This window comes from Hippoglossus hippoglossus, chromosome 6, assembly GCF_009819705.1.
Source record: "Hippoglossus hippoglossus isolate fHipHip1 chromosome 6, fHipHip1.pri, whole genome shotgun sequence".
NCBI classification, from domain to species: Eukaryota; Metazoa; Chordata; class Actinopteri; order Pleuronectiformes; family Pleuronectidae; genus Hippoglossus; species Hippoglossus hippoglossus.
The window spans coordinates 1,877,773-1,900,357 of record NC_047156.1 but is presented as its reverse complement, the minus strand read 5'-3'; the positions used below and the strand labels follow the sequence as shown (position 1 = coordinate 1,900,357).

General features: G+C 40.7%; 2 protein-coding genes across 2 annotated transcripts in view; both read right to left on the bottom strand.

The window, feature by feature from the left end:
• The window catches only part of LOC117763511 (aminopeptidase N-like), a 29,103-nt gene extending 22,898 nt beyond the window's left edge, over positions 1-6,205 (bottom strand). The window contains exons 1-12 of the mRNA XM_034588686.1: positions 6,040-6,205; positions 5,061-5,158; positions 4,401-4,517; positions 2,297-2,483; positions 2,068-2,210; positions 1,781-1,917; positions 1,109-1,235; positions 817-971; positions 618-731; positions 388-531; positions 205-270; positions 10-75 (exon numbers count right to left, since the gene is read on the bottom strand). Coding sequence (XP_034444577.1) covers positions 10-75; positions 205-270; positions 388-531; positions 618-731; positions 817-971; positions 1,109-1,235; positions 1,781-1,917; positions 2,068-2,210; positions 2,297-2,483; positions 4,401-4,517; positions 5,061-5,158; positions 6,040-6,182 — 1,497 coding nt within the window. The 5' untranslated portion in view covers positions 6,183-6,205. The remainder of the gene's footprint in view (positions 1-9; positions 76-204; positions 271-387; positions 532-617; positions 732-816; positions 972-1,108; positions 1,236-1,780; positions 1,918-2,067; positions 2,211-2,296; positions 2,484-4,400; positions 4,518-5,060; positions 5,159-6,039) is intronic.
• A 1,274-nt stretch (positions 6,206-7,479) lies between these two features.
• On the bottom strand, positions 7,480-18,387 carry LOC117763510 (aminopeptidase N-like). Its single transcript, XM_034588685.1, has 21 exons — positions 18,066-18,387; positions 16,611-16,917; positions 16,175-16,317; positions 15,944-16,080; positions 15,518-15,644; positions 15,148-15,302; positions 14,431-14,544; positions 14,164-14,307; positions 13,848-13,913; positions 13,461-13,526; positions 13,214-13,386; positions 12,975-13,051; positions 10,947-11,080; positions 10,802-10,857; positions 10,098-10,245; positions 9,882-9,973; positions 9,642-9,749; positions 9,375-9,542; positions 9,125-9,265; positions 8,422-8,503; positions 7,480-8,034 (listed from the first exon to the last, which is right to left on the bottom strand). The coding sequence occupies exons 1-21, from the start codon at positions 18,385-18,387 to the stop codon at positions 7,879-7,881; spliced, it is 2,916 nt and encodes a 971-aa protein (XP_034444576.1). The 3' UTR covers positions 7,480-7,878.
• Positions 18,388-22,585: the final 4,198 nt, after the last annotated feature.

The window sequence follows — 22,585 nt, the reverse complement described above, 5'->3', positions numbered from 1 at the left end:
CCATCTTACCAGTTGTAAATGTTGCCACAAGTCATTTCCTACTGTGTTACTGTAGGCGAAGTGATTGAGGTATCGCTGGAGACAAAAGGAAGAAGAGACAGTGAAACGATCAAATATAAAACCCTGTTGTCATCAGGTTTTTACTGAATTAGAGGGAGATTCATCACATCAACATGTTTTTGTTGTAATATTAAAAAAACGTACATTGAGTCCCTGGACAAAGATCGACTCGGAGAGAAAATCTGACAACATCCGAAGCACGGCTGCACCCTGAGGAGATAACATGTCAATAATAAAACAACTTACATTACATAGAAAATATATAAAACCTAACATCAAACATAAACAGGAATCATTTATCCAGAGTATAAAATCAGATTAGTTTACTTTGCTGTACGAGATGACGTCAAACTGTTCGCTGATCTGGTCTGGAAGGATGATGCTGTCTTCTTCAGAGGACAGAGGATGAGACGAGGTCAACGCATCCACCGCAAACACTCGGTGGACGTCGTCAAGTATTATCAGGTCTTTCTGGAGCAGGGACAGAAACGTATCCAGATTATTTTCACGTTATGAGTCTTTAATGTGACGTTCAGCTTGGACCCCTGAGTTCTGACCAGGTTCCAGGCAGGCTCGGCGTGATCTGCTCCCAGGTACGACACGTAGGAAGCGAAGCCCTCGTTCAGCCACACCTCGTTCCACCAGCGCAGAGTCACCAGGTTTCCAAACCACTGCAGCAGAGGGTTCACTGATCACTGAGTGAACCAGACAACACACACGAGACAATACAACAACAACAGGAGAGGAAGAGTTCACCATGTGTGCCAGTTCATGAGCGATGATGGTGGCAGTGGTCTCCTTGTTTCTGATGGACGAGGTCAGAGGGTCGTAGAGAAGATTGGTTTCTCTGTACGTCACCAAACCCCAGTTCTCCATCGCACCAAAGTAAAAGTCGGGTAGAGCGATTTGATCTGAGAGGCAGAGAGAAGATTTAATGACCCACAGTCACACACGGGACGACTGTGACCAGGCGCAGGAACATGGATCATGTCAGGAATGTCAGATATACATGATGAGAGATGATAATGAATGATGAGAGCAGACGGACCTGACTTGCTCAGCGGGTAGGAGATGTTATAGTACGACTGGAGGAAGTCCAGCACAGGTCCAGTCACATTGAGGGCGTAGTCTCCTTGTCCCTGATCGATGGCCGACCTGCGAGCCCAGATACGGATCTGAAGACACAGCAGCAGATCTGGGTTATCTTTTATAAAAGATGATGTAAGGATAAACTAGAAAATACACAGTGCGCAAAAAACAAGCAAAAGATATCGAAATTGTGAAAACAGAAATACGAGATTGCAGAGCTCAATAATCAAATAAGGTTATGTTTTTTTTTGTAATTGTAATAACCTTCCAGAGTGGTTGGTCCACTAACCATGAGGCCGGTGGTTCGATTCCCAGCTCCTCAAGTCTGCATGCCCACACTGAACCGCCTTCAGTGTGAATGTTGCGTGACAGAAATGTAATATAAAGCACTTAAAACTATCGATAACACTAAAATCTGTCCGTAGAGAAGAACATTTAAAATCTGTGTTATTTTAACTGTGACTATTTGGTTGTGTTGTGAGTATTTGGTTGTGTTGCGAGTATTTGGTTGTGTTGTGAGTATTTGGTTGTGTTGCGAGTATTTGGTTGTGTTGCGAGTATTTGGTTGTGTTGTGAGTATTTGTTGACAAACTGATGATGTTAAAGTGAAGAACATCATGGAGACGTTTACCAGAGTGTCTCCTTGTGCAGCACTGAGGTGTGTGTAGTCACAGACGATGAGGGCGAGCAGATACGTCGACATTCTCTTGGTCGGCTCGAACGTGGTCTGTGTCACAGCCACTCCGTTAATTGTGGTGTTGACAATTTCTATCAAGAAAAGTGGATGAAAATTAAAGTGATATCTGATTTTGGAAAATACTTTATTGGTTTGTTTCTCATGGATCCTTCATGGGCTCATTTTTCTATTTAGTGTTTACTCGAAATAGAGCCGCTGTGGTCCGTGCTGCCTTCACTGACCTCTCTCCATCCCGTTGGACAGGGCCACGGTTCCCGGTGGATGAGTGAGCGTGATGTAGAAAACAGCTTTCATCGCTGGCTCGTCGAAACAGGGGAAGGTTTTTCTGGCGTGAGTCGGATGCATCTGAGACGTGGCGACGATCCTGGGAAATTCAATTTTACCGATTTTTAAATCATCTCAATCACCCAAAACTGATTTAGAGGAGAGCAGGAGTTAAAGAAAACGTACTTTCTGATTCCGCCCTCCTCGTACTCGCTCCTGTAGAATCCTGCCAAGTCGTCAGCGAGTTCTCCTGTGAACTCGGTGTACAGCTGATATCTCTGTCCTGCAGTTAGTTCACTGTCCAGCTGGATGACGAGGTACTGAGTGTCCGTCTGCAACCAGGTGGACTTGATGCCGGGAGCAGAGCCACCGCCTGCACCACAGACGGTACGGAGGGGACAGACACGAGGAAAGACGGAGTGACAGTTTGTCAAAAATAAAACCATCAAGAATTAATAATTTAAATAACCGCAAACATAAATTTTACTCTATATTCATTTACCAGAGTTGAATTTCCATATTTAAACGAAATGATTTTTCTTTTTTGTGTGTTCTGGTGAAAGTTTGTTGAAATTTCAAGTGAAGAATTTTTATATATTTTGTAACTGTGTTTAAAATATTTATAAATAATAAATATGTAATTATATTATCAATGTTTAGTTTAATTATCAACATCGACAGTGTGTGTGTGTGTGCGTACCTGTAGCAGTGACACTGACAGTGTGTGTGTGTGTGTGTGTGTGTGTGTGTGTGTGTGTGAGTGTGTACCTGTAGTGGTGACTCTGACAGTGTGTGTGTGTGTGTGTGTGTGTGTGTGTGTGTGTGTGTGTGTGCGTACCTGTAGCAGTGACTCTGACAGTGTGTGTGTGTGTGTGTGTGTGTGTGTGTGTGTGTGTGTGTGTGTGTGTGAGTGTGTACCTGTAGTGGTGACTCTGACAGTGTGTGTGTGTGTGTGTGTGTGTGTGTGTGTGTGTGTGTGTGTGTGAGTGTGTACCTGTAGCGGTGACTCTGACAGTGTGTGTGTGTGTGTGTGTGTGTGTACCTGTAGCGGTGACTCTGACAGTGTGTGTGTGTGTGTGTGTGTGTGTGTGTGTACCTGTAGCGGTGACTCTGACAGTGTGTGTGTGTGTGTGTGTGTGTGTGTACCTGTAGCGGTGACTCTGACAGTGTGTGTGTGTGTGTGTGTGTGTGTGTGTGTGTGTGTGTGTGTGTGTGTGTGTGTGTGTGTACCTGTAGCGGTGACTCTGACAGTGTGTGTGTGTGTGTGTGTGTGTGTGTGTGTGTGTGTGTGTGTGTGTGTGTACCTGTAGCGGTGACTCTGACAGTGTGTGTGTGTGTGTGTGTGTGTGTGTGTGTGTGTGTGTGTGTGTGTGTGTGTGTGTGTGTGTGTGTGTACCTGTAGCGGTGACTCTGACAGTGTGTGTGTGTGTGTGTGTGTGTGTGTGTGTGTGTGTGTGTGTGTGTACCTGTAGCGGTGACTCTGACAGTGTGTGTGTGTGTGTGTGTGTGTACCTGTAGCAGTGACACTGACAGTGTGTGTGTGTGTGTGTACCTGTAGCGGTGACTCTGACAGTGTGTGTGTGTGTGTGTGTGTGTGTGTGTGTGTGTGTGTGTGAGTGTGTACCTGTAGCGGTGACTCTGACAGTGTGTGTGTGTGTGTGTGTGTGTGTGTCTGTGTGTGTGTGTGTGTGTGTACCTGTAGCGGTGACTCTGACAGTGTGTGTGTGTGTGTGTGTGTGTGTGTGTGTACCTGTAGCGGTGACTCTGACAGTGTGTGTGTGTGTGTGTGTGTGTGTGTACCTGTAGCGGTGACTCTGACAGTGTGTGTGTGTGTGTGTGTGTGTGTGTGTGTGTGTGTGTGTGTGTGTGTGTGTGTGTGTGTGTGTGTGTACCTGTAGCGGTGACTCTGACAGTGTGTGTGTGTGTGTGTGTGTGTGTGTGTGTGTGTGTGTGTGTGTGTACCTGTAGCGGTGACTCTGACAGTGTGTGTGTGTGTGTGTGTGTGTGTGTGTGTGTGTGTGTGTGTGTGTGTGTGTGTGTGTACCTGTAGCGGTGACTCTGACAGTGTGTGTGTGTGTGTGTGTGTGTGTGTGTGTGTGTGTGTGTGTGTGTGTGTACCTGTAGCGGTGACTCTGACAGTGTGTGTGTGTGTGTGTGTGTGTACCTGTAGCAGTGACACTGACAGTGTGTGTGTGTGTGTGTACCTGTAGCGGTGACTCTGACAGTGTGTGTGTGTGTGTGTGTGTGTGTGTGTGTGTGTGTGTGTGTGTGTGTGTGTGTGTGTGTGTACCTGTAGCGGTGACTCTGACAGTGTGTGTGTTGCTCAGCTCGGTGTAGTTCAGCTTGTTGGAGTGAATCAGGATCAGTTCGGTTTCTTTCACACACTCAAACTCAGCAGTGGATTTTCCTGCAGATGCACAAAAGAAGGAGAAGAAAACCAGAAGCTAAAAGACGACATGTGGTTTTAACTAATGTTGCATCTCTGCATCAGAGCAGAATACACACGACCTGAAGCGTATACAGATCAAAAATCATTTATGATCATATGGGAGGAATTTACCAACAATCTGCTTATTTTCATGTTTCATGTTGTTTTTTACAGACGTTTAACCTGCAACAGATGAAAACTCAGTGTGCTTAAATCACTTTCACATGATGGAGCCAAACAGCTCGTCTGATTTATGGTGCACCAGGTTTTTTCAATAAAATAAAGAATTCTTTAAAAGGACACCCCAGTGATTTCGAGGCTGGTGAACAAAGCACAAGATGACGTGAGAATGATTACAAAACATAAGTATGACTTTATATTGGAAGCATGTGCTGTTCTGAATAAGACTATAAAAGATCGATGGCACCAATAGAGACATGAAGAATGTGTATCTTCATCGTGTGAGGTTTTATCTGTTTACTGAGACACGTGAGTCCAGAGCAGATAAGAGACTTTTATCACCTGTAAAAATGTAGAGGCCAGAGTTTGGGTCACGGCTGAGACGAGGCCACAGGCTGATGTTGTAATGTTCAGGGACCAGAGCGCTGGAGAGACGATGCCTGAGCCCAACACAAAACTCTACTGAGCATATATACACATACATGTAATATATCTGTACAAAATGAATATTTATAGATTTATAAACTGCACGTATATGTACAGAATCTATGTTCATTAGTTCACAAACCGGATAAATCACCTCTGTAGGTTTCAGGTTAGGGTGTAAACCATGAGTGTAAATAAAGATGGACGACATGACAGCATGGTATAGGTCATAAACCCATAATAACTGTCAGCAGATGGGACATGCACCCAAAATACACATAAAAGATGTTTTCTGTCATTTTAGGTTGTTCTCATCCCACGGTCGTTGTTCAAGTGTTCATGTTTCTGATGAGTTTGGTTCTTATTAGTTATTTGATGATGTAAAAACTGGGTGAAACGTCATGATTGACAGCTGAAGACACAAATTAAATCAATTTAAATCTGTTAAAGCTGAATATTTAATTACTTTACATTAGTTTCAAACCTGGGAACAAAAGAACAATTGATCAACCAGACACAGTATGATAACCAGATAAAATAATAAAAGACAGGAGATAAAGGTGAAATAAAGACGAAGTCATAAAATACTAAAAGAGGATAAACTAAAGATAAATTAAAACAGTTTTAAAAGAGAGGAGATAAAGATAAAATAAAGATGATATAATGTGTTCATGTTGCTGGTGAGTTTGGTTTTAATTAGTAATTTGGCTGAAACATCATGATTGACAGCTGAGACTGACTCAGCCACCGCTCCTTAACTCCACGATCACTTCTGCACAGACTCCAACTAACGTCGACAGCACAAGATGGCCGCTCCCTTGTAGGGGAAACAGTGGGCGGAAGTTGAGACGCGTCGTGCATCTTTATTCTCAGTCTACGAGTGTCCGTCACCTACCTGTCCCAAGGAGCTGTGACGTCATCACCCCCGTCTCCCCCCGTCAGGGCAATAGTCCACAGCGTGACAATGGTCGCCACGGAGACCATTGCCAAGACCACGCACAGAACACACAACTTTGTGACTCGGCAGCTTTTCCCCATGTTCCGACACGCGGCGCGCAGGTTTCCACACTGAGAGGAAAACACCAGCCGCTGTGGAAAAACAAAGCTCGTCTGGTTTCTGTGATGCAGAAGTGATTCGTCATCTTCTTTATCTACCGCAATAATTTATTGGCTGTTGACAGATCAGTTATAAAAACCAGTCTGCTGACGGTTCACATGCAGAGGACGTTAAAAGGTTTTATTGTCTTTCTCTCACGATGTTCACAGGTCAAAGCTTTAGTTCAGTTCAGCTGTTATCAGAGTCTGTGTGTGTGTCTGTGTCTGTGTGTGTGTGTGTGTGTGTGTGTGTGTGTGTCTGTGTGTGTGTGTGTGTGTGTGTGTGTGTGTGTGTGTGTGTGTCTGTGTGTGTGTCTGTGTGTGTGTTCTGTGTTCTAATGTTCGTAAAGCAGATTCCTCTCAGTGTCATGTTTACTGGATGTAACTAAACATTAATTCCTCCTCTTACGCTCTTTTAAAGGCTTGATTTACTTAATTTACTTCATAATATACTGAAATAGTGTAAATTAAAAATTTAGAGAAGCTGATGTTGTGACGTGTTTAAATTTGTCTGTTTATTTTATCCGTTTCTTTTGCCACTACTTTTGAATAATGTATTATTTTATCTCTTTGATTTTAGATTTTATGTGATATGATTTGCTGTCATTGATTTTAACTGATTCGTTTTCTTGTCTGCGTTTGTTCTCCTGGTGAAGCACCTTGAAATGAATGGCTTTTATTATTATTAATATTATTATTATTATCAATATTTTACTGTATCTTTTACTGATGTCTTTTAATCAAATTGCTAAATGAATTTATTAAGCCAAAAGGGGGAAAGGTTAAAGTTTATTACGACCTCTGCCAGAGCGGTTATGTTTTCCATTCGCTTGTTTGATCGTTTGTTTTCAGCAGGATTACGGGAAAAACCACTCAACCACTTTCTCTGTCATTCTGTGGAGGGGAGGGGACAGGGAACCAAATTACATCTTGGTGCTGATCCAGGATCTTTTTCTCACTTTCTTATATTTATGAGTGTGTGTGATTTAGTTGTATTTGAGTTAAGGGACCGTTGGGCCTTGGCCGTGCTTTGCTTATTTTACTTTTCTTCTTGTATACCTGTCTATCAATTTCCTGATTGATCAATATCGTATTGACAGGTGGTTTTTATTTATTTTTTCATGTGCACCTGTAATCCTTGAGGAAAATAAAAATTAAAAAAAATGTTTAAATCAGAACAATAAATACGAGAAAATGTCTTCAACTTTATCAGAAATTATTTTGTATTGTGACAAGAAAATAAACATCTACTCTTTAATTTACAGAAAAACAGAAGAAGATAATAGTATTATTAAATACAGAGCTGATATGAACAAAAGAGGATGAACATGTTTTTCTTTACACGACATTACAAGAACAATACAAACTGTAATTTTGTTCATTTCAGAGATTTCGTGTATTTAAAACTGTGATTTAAAAAAGTATAATACAAACAACAACAAAAACATCTTCTCTCCAGCTTTAAATATCAAAACATCATTTCTGATTATACTTTTATTGTCTAGGTTTTGAAATACACTAATTCTACTTTTTCCAGTTGAGTTGTGCAAAATCTCCTCCTCCTCCGAGCGAGATTCGTCGTATTAAAAAAAGGATTGTTTCTAATCACATGTAAATAAAGGGTGAACACGCGGCTTCATCAGGGCTTCGTTTTAGCCACGAACCACTTCAGGACGTTCTGCTTGTTCTCCGCGATCCATTTTATGTTGCCGATGGTTCTCTCGATGGACTGATCCACCGCCAGGGTGCCGGAGCCGAAACCCACCTCTGCGTTATCGGCCTTGAACTGCCGCAGCTGTGACGATGAACAAAACAGAGAAATGAGCGTCTGGGGAAGTGACTCAGCAGTTTGACGTGATAACAACACAGATGACTGGGATGACAACGTGTGGAAAACCTCCTCCTGGGTAATAAACTCATGAAAACACCAGTGTTACAGGTTACAAAGGAAATTAGTGTCAGATCAGAATCGGCAAAGCTTATGTTCTGATCTTAAATTAGAAGCGTTACCTGCGGATTCTGCCTCCTTCATTAAACAATAGCGTGTTTCGCTATATCAAGGAGAAGCACTTCAATGCTCAGGTGTTGTAGCAACTGCAGCTCAAGTTAAAGCAGAAAAGCTAAAGAGACAAACGCTGCGTATATGTGTCGTTCCATAAAAACTCATAGTGGAATATCGAACCTGTTTCAGCTCAAACTCAGTGGCGAAGCGTTTTGTGACGCCATTGATGAGGTTGGAGAAGGAGAACGATCCACCACCGTACCTGTGAGGGAAAATAAAACCATCAGCTGCAAATTAAAACCACTTCTACTACGTTTGGCCTTTAAACGGTTTGTTCTCTTAATCTACGAACTCAAAGTAAAAGAAGCTGAATGACATGATAGCTTAATGCACATGTGTACAGACTAATCTCATTAAAAGATGTTTTAATAAAAGCATCTACATTCTACTGGAGATGGAAATATAGGAATCAATCATGTTGCTGTAGGTGCAGCAGCCTGAGACCAGAAGAGAATTACAAGTCAGACATACAAAAGACGGAGAAATACGCACTGCTTATATTTGTGAACAATTTTAATAGTTAAAAGCACTTAAACTCTGCTCATCATCGTTTGAGTCGTGACCAAAGTTCGTCTGAGTCAATAAAAGCTCTCACTGATGATAAGCTGCACTTTAAAACCACAGTAAATCTTTTTATGTGTAGCCGTGCTTCACTTCGTGTTTCCTAACACTCCATAAACCTGCGTTTATAACCTTCTACTCCCATTGAAAGTGTCGTATTCTGGACTAGATGCTGAGCACAGCTGAATCTCTGTAGACGATAAAACGTTTCTCACGTTTCAATGTGAGGCAGCGACGTTAGAAAATGTTGAGTCATACTCACTGATTGAAAATGTACGACCACCGGTCCCTGACAAAGTCCCACGCCAGAGACTGACCAACCACGTTGTTGGCGATGTAGACGATAGTGGAGGTGGCATCCTGCTTTCGGATCATGTCTGGATCCAGAGTGTACTCCAGGTACCTGAGAGCATTAACACACAGCAGCAGGAGAAGTTTATATATATATATATATATATATGTGTGTATAAATGTGTATTTATACTGTATAAATATTGGTAAGTTGAGCAGACCTTTGGAGCAGCCACGGTTGTTTTGTGCAGGACAGAGCCGAGCGCAGTTTTTCTGCTTCACTAGCGATCGTGGCGTTCTGAAACTCCGACCAAGCAAAGTCCCACTCTTTAGCGCCACCTGCTGAGATGGCGTTGCAGTACACCGTGGAGCGTAGGTTGGGGTGGATCCTGAGGAAGAGATGAAGTGTCTAAATCTCAGTACAGCACAGATAATGCAGTTTAAGAGTAATATAGTAAGTATTCCATTGGGAAGGTGTTTACACTCACGGGTTCATCTTTGTGTCCATCCACTGTTTGAACCATCCCTTCACCAGGGTTTGACATTCCTCATGGCCCGTCTTACACGCCTGGCTGATGGCGTTCACCTGATTGTACCTGAAGGAGACATGAGAAGGACGAGCGTTAGAAGACGTGAAGAGGATGTGGGGGAGCAAAGAAAGACGGAATAAGAGAATAAAACAGGGGTGTTTGTGAAGTGCTCTGGACGACTGAGGGATCTTTACTCACTGGTCCATGTGTCCAGTCGGTACTTTAGTCCAGTTTCCAGTCAGCGTCTTGTAGTGATCAAACAGAGGGACGACCTGTTTCCTCAGATAATCCTAAAAACAAGGAGAACATGCTGCAGTTAAGGAAATCTGATATTTCCATTAAGGTTCAGATCATGAAAGCAACTCAATTAGCTTTGCTTCTTTATGTCTTCATGTCTTTTTTAATGTTGCACACCTGCATGGGGCCGTAAACCTCGCTGCGGTCGAACATGAGGTAGAAGAAGTTCAGGTTTCCCAGAGCCGATTGCCAGGGCATGTAGTCTCTCTCCTTGTTCAGGTACTTGGTCGTACTGAGGGCGCGGACTGTCGGGATGATCTTTGCTCTGTGGAGTTTACAACATGTTATAAAGGAAGTTCTACATTCCACTCTTTAATACGCTGCAGAAATTTACGACATTGTCTTGATTTGTATGCTTGATGGTTTTTTACTGACATTTTTTTATCTTTATTCTGTTCAAATTAGGACTTTATTGACATATTGAGACTTTATTTTGTATTATATCAACTTTATTCTCGTAACGTTACAACTTTATTTTCTTAATGTTACAACTTTATTCTCGTAATGTTACGACTTTTGTTTCATAATAATACGACTTTTGTCTCGTTATCCGATGCTCCGTACTACAAAATATATTTGTAACGTCATAATTTTAAAGAAACAATCGAAAAATACATGACTCTGTGTAATGGGAGCTGTGCAGAAGTACTACCAGACTAATATTTCTGGCATTGTTGTTGTTATTGATATTATTAAAGGATTTTGCTAACTGGATCAACTTTGATAAAGTATTTTGGCTTTATTGAAGGCAACAAGTTAAAAGTAACAATTTCCTGCCTTTGCTTTCATCCTCTGTTCAATATAACATCAGCTGGACTCACCTGGCCAAGTTAAAAGCATCATCCACCAGCTGAGCTCTGTTGATCACTTGAATGAGCTGGAAAAACAACATGTCTCTGTTAGTTCTCTTGAAAGGAAACATTAGGAAACATGTTTGTATGAAGGCATCCGTCAGAAGTGTCTTACGCTATGATTGGTGCTCAGAGCGTTTAGCAGCTTGTCCCAGTTGCTGTCGTCATAGTTGACTCTGTAGTAACCCACCACATCGAGGTTGGCCAGCACCCAGTCGCCTGCTGTCGTCTTCATCGCTTCCTGTGTTGCTACAGACGACAAGGAGGTCGGAGTTAGAACGTTTTCTCTCCTCGGAGTCTGAACTAAGCTTCATGTGTTTGTTCCATTTGTTGGGACATGGTTTTTGGGAAACCAAAGGTCGGCCTCCATGTTCAGTCAAAGCCTGAAGCCGCATGTTCCTTTGTTCCGGAGAAAACCAGAGCAAGGAACTCAGTCTCCCAGGGGGCATCAACGTCACACAGAGGTGTGAAACCTCCCCCCCCAGGGACACAGGTTTCAACTCCCATTGGTCACTCTGGACCCCATGACCTGTGAGGTCACCGGGCCAGTATAAGGCCTGTCCCCACTTTCTTCTATCTCTTTCTACACTCCCTCCATGGAGAGAAGGCTGTCGAGCCTCTTTTCCTGCATCGCCGAGGGAAGAAGCCTGGCTTCTCCAGCTCACATCTTCTCTTCCCATCCAACTCTTTGAGAGGAACACAAAGGTGCAGCTTCCAGCTCATCTCACCAAGGAAACCTCCTCGCACTCCAAGCTCTACCAACCCTTCAAGCAGCGACTCGATGTCCTGCTGGAGAACTTCAAACTGCAACACAGCTCAACAGAATCACTAAGGCAGGAGCCACAAGCCAGCAAGACGACTTCACAGAACTGCGAACTGCACAGCAACTCTTTTTCCCCTTTCCACGGACGGGTAACACAACTGGGCTTAATAATTATACTAGGCTAAGCAAGACTGTTTGTTCGATTCTGTGTGATGTTGTGGTGTTGTGATATTGTGGTTACAAGTTGTTGAGAAAGTTAATGTTAGTTATGCTCTTCAGTCCTTCCTTGCATGCATCTAGTAACTTTCTCTAATTTGGCACACATGCATAACTCTTCACCTACTTAGCTCGGACCCCCGCTACATGTCGTAAAGATTCCAATAGGGGGGGGAAGGGTGTTATCTTCAAAGTGTCCAGCCGCCATTTTGGAAGCACATAGACACACACATGCATACTCACATACCTATCTTTGTTTAGTAAGTACACCGTTAGTAATCTGTGTTTTTATACTTTATTATATTCATAATAAATGTTTTTCTTTCACAAATGTTTTTTTATTAATGTTGCATAAGTGAATTTTGCCAACCTCTACACTGTCAAGAACTCCATATCCTTGAACTTAGCTAACTATCTATATGGTAATTTTGGTTATAGTTATTAATTTAATTGTTAATCAGAGTTCCAAATTTGTAGTTAGTACTTTTATGAGACTTAATCAATAAATTGGCTATCTTTTCCCTTCCTTTGAAGGGTGGTCCCCCGAGGTAACTTTAATCAATTAAAGTTATTATTTAATATTAATATTACATTTTAATATTTAATATTTTATTTTGATAACCAAATTTATTGAATGCCGAAAGGCACACCATTTTATGGTATCACGTTTAATGCATTATGGTACAACACATTGTTAGTTTTGGTTTCACGTTGTAATTTAGGGACTAAAGAATTTTGTCCGACATACGCACGTCCTGTCGTCATCACCTACGTGGGCGGAGTCTAGATCTATACTTGACTCTGATTGGTTTATAGTCAATTGAGTTGTTGTATTCGCTAACGTTTTTGAATGAAGTGCGTAGAAAAAAATAGCTGTTCCTTTTGAAATGAGAAAGGGAATTAATTGGTTGGCTTTGTTAATATCGTTGCCACAGTAATATCTTTATGGTTCAAACATTATATTTGCGACAGGAGTTGAAAAGTGGACTCGCTACTCAAGGCACTCTCACGTGGTACATGATATGTACTGATATATGATGTATACTTATTAATTTGACTTCGATTGCTGAAGGGCAAACCACAAAAAGACAGAAAGAATTCTGCGTGTAAATGAATGTGACTTGTTAAAATCCCAACATTGTTGCTGAGGTCTGTACATCATACCTGATTTTTGCTTCAGCCAATAAGGGGTCTGGACTGTTTCATTCTTAGTCCACTTGATTGGAACAATCCATTCGTAACTGAAGGTGAAACAAATACATCAATTAGTCTAGATTGTGTTGTTTATGCATTTTGCCTTTTGTGAAGACAAAAATGGAGAATTCCTATTTTGTATCAGTTAGTACGTCATGACTTTGTTGTTCTTATGAGAGGGAGCCAGGAAAGAAAGTGTGTGTTCATACTTGAAGGGAGACGGAGCTGTGACTTCAGAGTCTGGATCCAGGAGAAAGTGCTTCTGGGAGACGTCCCCACTGGTGGTGTTTATGGTGACCACAGGGAAACCCATCTGCAGCACCCAGGTGTTCATGATGTCCTGGACACTTTCAGTCAGGTTAGTGCCAGTGGCGTTAACGGCCTGTGGAAACAAAACTATAAGTAACAGACTATTCTAAATGTTCTAATGTGAAGAATCTGGAGAAAAGAACTTGCCATTTGCAAATGTTTCCACAGGTCGGTGTAAACTGCATTCCCAAATTCAAATTCCTTCAGGTAGGTCTGCAAGAGAAAACAAACAGAGGTTACTTAGCTTTGCAGGGTGAGACTTAGGCTTAATTCTTTAATTCATTCGTTAATTTCAACTTTCATTTTGTCGTAGCCGTTCTTATTGTCAACCATTGTTTTGTGCTTTTTTATCTGTTCTGGCACCGGAACCATTTTAAAAGTATCGATTTAGCACCGATATATGAAATAACTGAGACAAAACTCAGCCCTAATGAATGATCACATTCTCATGTTTGAGAAACAAACAGAGAATACATTTGCAAAGATTTGCCGATGTGGGAATTATTTCATCGTGTTCCTCAATGAGGTCCTTACCCTGAGTCCCATTACGAAGATGTCTTCAGTGAGGAAATCCGACAGCATTCTCAGAACAGAAGCTCCCTGAGGAACGACAAAGTCATTTGACATGTTCAGGTGAGGGAACTGTGTTTCAGCAACATTGTGACAAATCAATCAAGTCATTCAGACAATCCAATAGTTCTATGGGACAGAAATATAAAACATAACCTGGTTTGATTGATGTTAGGAAGATACATGATATGAGAGTGGGACACAAACGAAGACCCCCCAATGTAAATCATTGAAACTCATGAAGTGAGAACTTGGTTTAAGTGAAGGAGTGTGACGCCACCTTGCTGTAAGAGATGGCATCAAACAGCTCGCTGATCTGCTCTGGTCTCTGGATGTCTTCTTCTCTGGACGACAGCGGGTGAGAAGAGGCCAGAGCATCGACGGCAAACACCCTGTGGACATCGTTGAGCACGATGAGGTCTTTCTGTTGTGGGACAAATTAGACAGAACGCTGAAAACGCCACCGGACACCAGCTCCAGTGTTCTACATGAGTTCAGATTAGTCCATTGGGCGAGAAGGAGACACCATAGACTGGGAAATACTCACTATGTTCCAGTCTGGTTCGGCCTCGTTTGCTCCCAGGTACTCAACATAAGATGCAAAGCCTTCATTCAGCCACAAGTCATTCCACCACCTCAGGGTCACCAGATTACCAAACCACTATAAAGACAGCACAGAGAAAAATGTGTCAATGCCAAGAAAATTAGCATAAATGAAATATAAACAGCAGGAATGCAGACATGGTTTGGACTCGACTAATTTCAGATGCAACATCCGTGAAGCTACTTGAATATTTTTCAATTGAGACGTGAAGCAAAAGGCATCCAAGTCCTCTTGACCTTTGTTTCAAGGTTATGCAGAATTATCACTTTGTCTGTCTACTGGACGGATCACCACAATAATTTGCCGTTCTCTCCAGTGGTGTTCCCCAGGGTTTCCTCCTGGGTCCTATACTATTTTTACCTCAGCCTAGGAGCACATGATTCCGTTGTGTCTGTCTGTCTGATAGTCAACAGAATTATGCAAAAAGTACTGGACAGATAAACACAACACTTGGAAGGAGGAAGGATGTGGTATGTGTCAGGAAATACAGTTTGTTACTTTCTCTGCAGCGTTTCCCACAGAATGAATTCATATGAATGCACACGAACATCACTCTCACACACAACGAATACGAACGACAGATACACAGACAAAAGAAAAGCCTTGACATTAGCCTTGGTGGAGGTGAACCCAGAAATGACATTAAACATTAAAACGAACCATGTGAGCCAGTTCATGAGAGATGATGGTAGCAATCCTCTCCTTGTTGGAGTTGGAGGAGAATGTTTTATCGTAGAGCAGCGCCGTCTCTCTGTACGTGATCAGACCCCAGTTCTCCATGGCTCCAGCGTTAAAGTCTGGCAGAGCGATCTGATCTGTGTCAGGAAACAGATCATTCGTGGTTCATTGCCCAGAGAATAGAATAATCAAGTATAATTCATTATTTGACATTGTTTGGCCTCTCAAAGGCTTCATATGTGAAACAGAGAGTAACCTCCTCGGGTTGGCAGTTGCAGCTGACTGATTAGGGATCTACTCTCAGGGTGAAACCAGACTCATTCAAATCCAGATCATCATGTGGCTGACTCACCAGATTTGGGCAGAGGGTAACTGGAATTGTAATATTTCTCAAAGAACTTAAGGATGGGTCCAGTTTTGTTGAGGGCGTACTGTCCTTGCCCTGCATCGATAGCCGGCTTCCGGGCGAAGATACGGATCTGAGCAGACAATCAAACACATAAGCAACATCAATTTCTGTTGGCCTGAATATTTATTTATAGAAACCAGTGAACCTTTATGGTTTTAATTTGATACCAGCTGTTTAACGCATGCTATTAAAGTGAGAAACTGTGTTGTTTGTATCGTTTAACTTGTAACGAAAGTCGTAGTTAATAAAAAAGTCATGATTACAAAATAAGTTTGTCAGTAATAGAAACTGTCAGTTCTGAAAAATGCTGGCTGTTGCTGCTTCCTGTAAATACAAACTGAATTCATGACAGAGGTACGTGTCAGTTACCGAAACATCATCAACGGAGTTGTTGATGAAGCCGAACTCGCTGACGATGAAGGCCAGCAGGTAGGTGGACATTTTCTCAGTCTGCTCAAAATCTGTCTGCATCAGACTCTTGCCCTGAATGGTGACGCCCCTTGATTCTGTACAAGAGAAAAGTTATTTTTATGTATCTTCCTCATTCATTCATTATGTCCTAGACGGTGAATATAAACGTGTTATTGTCGTGCAACTCACCTTTTTCTGCCCCGTTGGACAAGGCAACAGTTCCAGGGTCGTGGATCAGAGTGATGTTGAAAGTAGCCTTCATAGCCGGCTCGTCAAAACAGGGGAAAGCCTTTCTGGCGTCTGTCGGCTGCATCTGAGTGGTCGCAACAACCCTGACAGGAAAAAGACAAATTAGGTTTGTGTTTGAAAAACAGCTTGTATGGAGTTTTGCCAAAAGCAAGACGGTTAAATAAATCAATTTACTTTAATCAATCAATTCTTTAGCCTGGATCAGCACAAAGACTGGAAACTGTGAGTTCAAACTGTCTATGTTGGGCTTTTTTTTACAAAATACACCTTTTGAAATAGAAATGTTATCAAAACCGTTCTTTTTAGGACCAAACTGAGAGTTTTGAAACCCTCTGGATTCACACTCGATGTTATCGGACACATTAAGTTCACATACTTGCGCTGTCCATTCTCTATGTACTCGCTCCGGTAGAAGCCTCCCAGGTCATCAGCCAGCTCTCCAGTGAAGTTGGTGTACAGGTGGTACCGTTGGTCCTTCATAAGTTTACCGTCCAGCTGCAGGACCAGGTACTGAGTCACAGGCTGCAGCCACGAAGACTTGATCGGCGGGACCTTGACGCCGCTGTTGACCGCGCTGAGCCTCGCCAGCTGGCCATTCTCAAGTTTGGTGTAGTTCAGCTTATTGGAGTGGATGAGAATCAGGTCTGTGTCCTCGGCGCATCTAAACTCCACAGTGGACTCACCTGCAACAACATGAAATAACGTATTTAGAAACTCAGTCACAACCCAGTCCCTTAGATTAAATCAAGCTGCACCACATTACACAAACTCATAATGTCATAATTGACTTCACCCATAATTCTACAAGAAAAGTAGTTCAGTAGTTTCTGTATAATCGGCACAAACAGACAAACAGACAAATAGCAAAGAAAACATTATCTCCTCGGTGGTAATTAGAATTTTCTAAGCAAATAATTTGGTGGCATTTGAAAATCTGATTTCATGCCTCAATTATTTAAATTATTTAATACATGTTTGAGTGCTTTTAGTGTCCACTCACAACTCGTCAGTCCTCTCTGTCAGTAAGTTGTTTTTCTTTGTTCTGTTGCCACAGCGATGACGAGAACTCAGCTAATAAAATGTTATCTCCACCTTGGGACATCATATAATGAAGCTTTATATCGGAGCAACTATCTTGTCCTATCAAGATCAAATAATATATCACCTATCAGGACTCAGGGTTCCGTAAAAAAAACCGTACGGTCCTGATGAAGTAAGAAAGATCCTGTGCAGCAAAAAGATCAAACCTGTAGATTGATGTAAAGACTGAAAGTATCTTTACTTTGTAGTGATTCATAATATTTCTACTACGAATAACAACAACGACGACAATTATTAATTATTATAAACTGTATTTATACAATTTACTATACTAGATATCTAGATATATGCATACAACTATAAATTGCTTTAGCATGAAGAAATAACACCAGACAGGTAAATAAAAAGAGAATAAATGAACATGAGCAGAGAAATTTTGAATAATAAAATAGATGAAATCATAAATAAAGAAGCAGAATAAGTGTAAAGAGTCGATGTGAACCATTTGTAAAACCTTTTTATCAAAGAAGGTTTCAAAAAGTCTGTCTCAGTCCAATTAAAAGCAAATCTGTCAAAGGGGCCTTCAGGTGATCGGTGAGTGAGGGTCAGATGTCAGGAGACTCATCCTGATCCAGAATCCTGTAATTCATTAACCTCTCGTCAGACTTTATCTCCATCACTGTTTTATTTGAAATAAAAGCCGCCACTCCTGCAGCTTTTATTTCTTGAAGACAGAGGAGGATTTAATTTAACTCAAACACCAATGCAACTGAAACCAACTGATTCTCACCAGTGAAGATGTAGAGTCGAGTGGTGGGGTCTGCAGTCAGTCGGGGCCACAGGACGACGTTGTAGTGGTCCGGCACCAGGCTCTTGGGGAGCCGGTACTTGTCCCAGGGTTCGTTGGACAGGGCAGGCGTCGTCACAGTGGGTTTGGATGTCGTTGGTTTGGATGTCGTTGGTCCGTCCGTCGGTGAAACCTGATTGTCGTTATTTTTTGCCTTTTCCTGCGAGTAGACGACAGACAGAGCTATGATTGTTGCCAGGGCCCCTGCACCCAGGATGACCCCCACCACCCCAACCGCTTTACTGATGTAGAAACCTTTCCCCATGTCGTCCGCCTGTACGGGAATCCTCACACTGAGGCCACGCAGAGGTGGAAGGTGAACCTTTATACGACACCATGGGCAGCATCTTCCCTCCCAGTCAACAGGTGACACATTAACAGTGAGATTGCAAATGTAGACCTGACACAATGATAATGACTCGTGACTGAGTAAAAGCCCCGGACACAAGTAAACAGGGAGGTTTTCTCATGTTAAGAGAGACATTTAGTAGAATTATTAATATTTCTAGAGGATTCATTTATCTCTATTCCATCAAAGATATCACCTACTTGGTTTTTCTGCATTTTGGAACCAGGATATATGACATTTAAATATATGTATACATATATTTCAGAATGGCTGCTTTTAAAGGAACAGTTGAACCTTTTAGTGAAAACTGTGAGTTATAAAGGAAAAGATAGAAATCAGCCTCGAACAGTTAGAGTCCACTTTTAGAACGTCTCTGGTTCCGGGAGTAAATTTACCATTAATTTTCTCCATTGACATTTTAGAAAATCCTTTAAAAGGATCGACCAGGTCGACCAGCTACAGGATGAATATCGACCATAAAATATTTGATTCAGAGCAAAGAAATGATTGTAAAGCAGAAAAAAAGGCGACGGTACAGGACTGTGAACATAATTATTTTGAGAGCGAAGGAACTACACATCCCAGAAACCACTGGGAATGATCCTTTCTGAAGATTTCCAGCTGCTTCCTCTTGAATTTGAATTTGAATTTCTCTAAACGAACACATCATGTGAGAAAGAGAAATCATGGATCCTCTGTGGTAATCGTAATGTAACACTGAACGATCCGATCGTAGCCGACATGATTTTGAGGAGATTGTTTCCTAATCTCATGTCTTGAGGCAAGTCTACCTTGGATGGTTAAAATATTATGGCTGATAATTAAAATTAACGCTGTAGATCTCTATCCCTGCAAATTTCACACACAGTGCTTTATTATTCTCTGGGAATTCAGTGAAAGTATTGAAACCGCCCCGTGATCTTGATCCGCACCAAAACATAATGAGTTCTTCCTCGACTCATTTCACATCCTCTCACCAGGTTTCATGGTAAATCGTCCACGACTGTTTGTGTAATCTTGTTCACAAACAAACAAACAAATCAACAGACTTAGACGAAAACATGTTTTTCTTAGCGCAGGTACAAATTCTTATCTTTTATGATTCGTGGGTTCATCAGGTCCTCACGAGAGTAATTAAAAAAAAGTGTTGATTAAAAACATCAGGAACCTAATAAAGACTTATAAAAGTTAATCTTATCTTATCCCACGACAGGTGATCAACTCCTCCCACAGAAGATCACAGGAGGTATAAAGATAATTTGATAAAACTGCTGGGAAACGGATCGTAAATCTCAAAGATTTCAGTCCTGGTTGATTTGATAATTAATGGAGCAGCAGTATCGAGGTTAGTTTCAGCTGTCAATCACGATCTCAGGCAGTTTTTATATGATCAATTAACTAATTCAAACGAAAACATGTTTTTATCGGCAGAGGTAGAAATTCTTATCTCTTACCGATCACGATGCAACAGGTTCATCAGCTTCTCACAACAGTAAATGAAACTTAAATAAAAAAACAATCTATTTTGATTCTAACTTCCTGTGTTGATGAAATAAAATGGGAATAACTTACGATCAACTGGTGCAACAGGATTCTGTCGTCATTTCGAAATACAACAATCAGTTACAACTTTAAAACCACTGACCGAGATGTTTTCTGATCATCGATGTTAATGAATATCATGTTTTAATGTTGTGAGTTTTAAACTGGTGAAAAAATTATATTCTGAGTTTCTGGATCAAGGATTTAAGGTCTTTATTGTCATACTCAGGTAAAATGAAATTCATAAGAGGCTTCTCCCTCCAAGATATATTTATATACAGGTGTAAAAAATATACAGAAATAAAGGGTAAAACAACATAAGTAGCAGCATCAGCAAATAACTACTGTTTGTAAATTAAATAAATGAAATGTGAACTAGACTTCAGATTTCCATATCCCCTGGAAACAGTAGTAGACTGATACTAGAAGACTTGTAATATCTTTTAATGTTAATAATCAAACATTAAAAAGTTGCTGAAATGATGTGCCAGAAAGAATCTTAAAAAATATTTCCTCAAGAATTGAACATTGAAATGATAAAGTGTTTTATTCTTTTATATTTCTTACAACATGAATGACAGCACTAATGTTGCTTCTCTCAGTCTCCACGTCACCTTCGAGTCATTCATCTCGTGTTACATTCTGTGGTTACATTTTAACAGAGGGGCCGTTTGGAATAATGTGTGTGTATGTGTGTGTGGGTGTGTGTGTGTGTGTGTGTGTGTGGGTGTGTGTGTGTGTGTGTGTGTGTGTGTGTGTGTGTTCTAATGTTCGTAAAGCAGATTCCTCTCAGCGTCATGTTTACTGGATGTGACCAGAGATGGGCAGTATTTCTATTACTTGCATTTGAAATACGTATTTCAATTACTTTTGAGTATTTTGTAATTTGTATTTGATAGGGCCGATAAAAAATCTAACGTAATTTGTAACAAAATACTTTAGAGTGGAGTAATTTTGTATTTAAAATACTCAAAATACTTTCTCCACGAATCAAAAAACAGTTCACGAGTTCAGTCTTCAGATCTTCAAGTTCAACGGATTGTCTGTCAAGGTAAATATTTTATCTGAGTGTGACAGATGTCAACTAGCTTGATGTATAATTTATGTCTGGGTCTGGCTACATAGCCTATTGTATATACATGGTGATGGTTATAATATCAAGCTAGCGATCGATGCTAACATGCTAATGACGCTAGCATGCTGTCTAGGCTAGTGCATAGCCAGTGTTTAGCAAGTTAACTTATCAGTCGAGTAGCTAGCTATAGGAAGAGGGAGATTGGGAGCTTGTATGTCCATACCCCTAACCCTAACCAAAATGGAAGGATTATTATGTCATAAAGATGTCAGTGTGAACCTGTATGAGACACTTAACACTGTAATATAGAACTATGTGGCCTACCATGCCACTGGCCAATGTAAGAGAGAAGTAAGTAGGCTACTCACTTGTTAAGTTACCTGTTCACTTTTGTATTGATTCACTATTTACCTTTTATTTGTATTCATTTTTCTGTGCAGAACTTGATGTACAGTAATTTATTTAGGCTCTTTACCTGTGTACAACTGGTTTTAATTCTATATTTTGCTTTTATAGTATACATAGGCCTAATGTGTGATGCTATTCATATGTGATGAATATTTTCTTGTTGATACAAAGCCAAAGTTTATGGGCTGTTAAGTCCCATTAATAAAAATATATATATACACATAATCAATCAAGTTGTTGTCTTTTAATAGCTTTGCTTAGTTACACTGACATTCTGTGACTGTTCTTCCTTTCTGTGGGGTTCACCAGAGCTTTGTGTACATTATACTGTATAGCCCAAACCTGAATGCTCTGCTATACCAAATTGTGAGAAAACGGAAAATCCAGAAAAAGTATTTCCTATATTTTAAATACAAAATACATGTATTGTATTTTGTTACATTTTCTGGCACCAGTATTTTGTATCAAAATACATTTTGATGTATTTTTGCCTATCTCTGGATGTAACTAAACATTAATTCCTCTCTTAAGCCCTTTTAAAGGCTACATTTACAACTTCATTTACTTCATAATATACTGAAATACTGTAAATTTAAAATTTAGAGAAAGCTCCACTATAAGCTGATGTTTGGACTTATTTAAATTTGCAGGTGTATGTTTATTTTATCCGTTTCTTTTGCCACTACTTTTGAATGTTGTATTATTTTATCTCTTTGATTTTAGATTTTATGTGATATGATTTGCTGTCATTGATTTTAACTGAATTCATTGATTTTAACTGAATTCATTGATTTTAACTGACATCGTATTCCTTTGCTTCTTGTCTTTGATGTTTCGTTTTCTTGTCTGTGTTTGTTCTCCTGGTGAAGCACTTTGTAATTAATGGCTTTTATTATTATTATCAATATTTTACTGTGTCTTTTACTGATGTCTTTTAATCAAATTGCTAAATGAATTTATTAAGACAAAAGGGGAAAGGTTAAAGTTTATTACGACCTCTGCCAGAGGGGTTATGTTTTCCATTCGCCTGTTTGATCGTTTGTTTTAAACAGGATTACGGGAAAAGGGGATGGGACAGGGAACCAAATT

Bases quoted from the DNA above. Each gene is read 5' to 3' on its own strand.
- LOC117763510 (XM_034588685.1), bottom strand. From the start codon at position 18,387: ATGGGGAAAGGTTTCTACATCAGTAAAGCGGTTGGGGTGGTGGGGGTC. The intron at 16,918-18,065 runs GTGAGAATCAGT...ATGTTGTTGCAG, and splicing joins TCGACTCTACATCTTCACTG to GTGAGTCCACTGTGGAGTTT. The intron at 13,527-13,847 runs GTAAGGACCTCA...TTTCTCTTGCAG, and splicing joins TCTTCGTAATGGGACTCAGG to ACCTACCTGAAGGAATTTGA.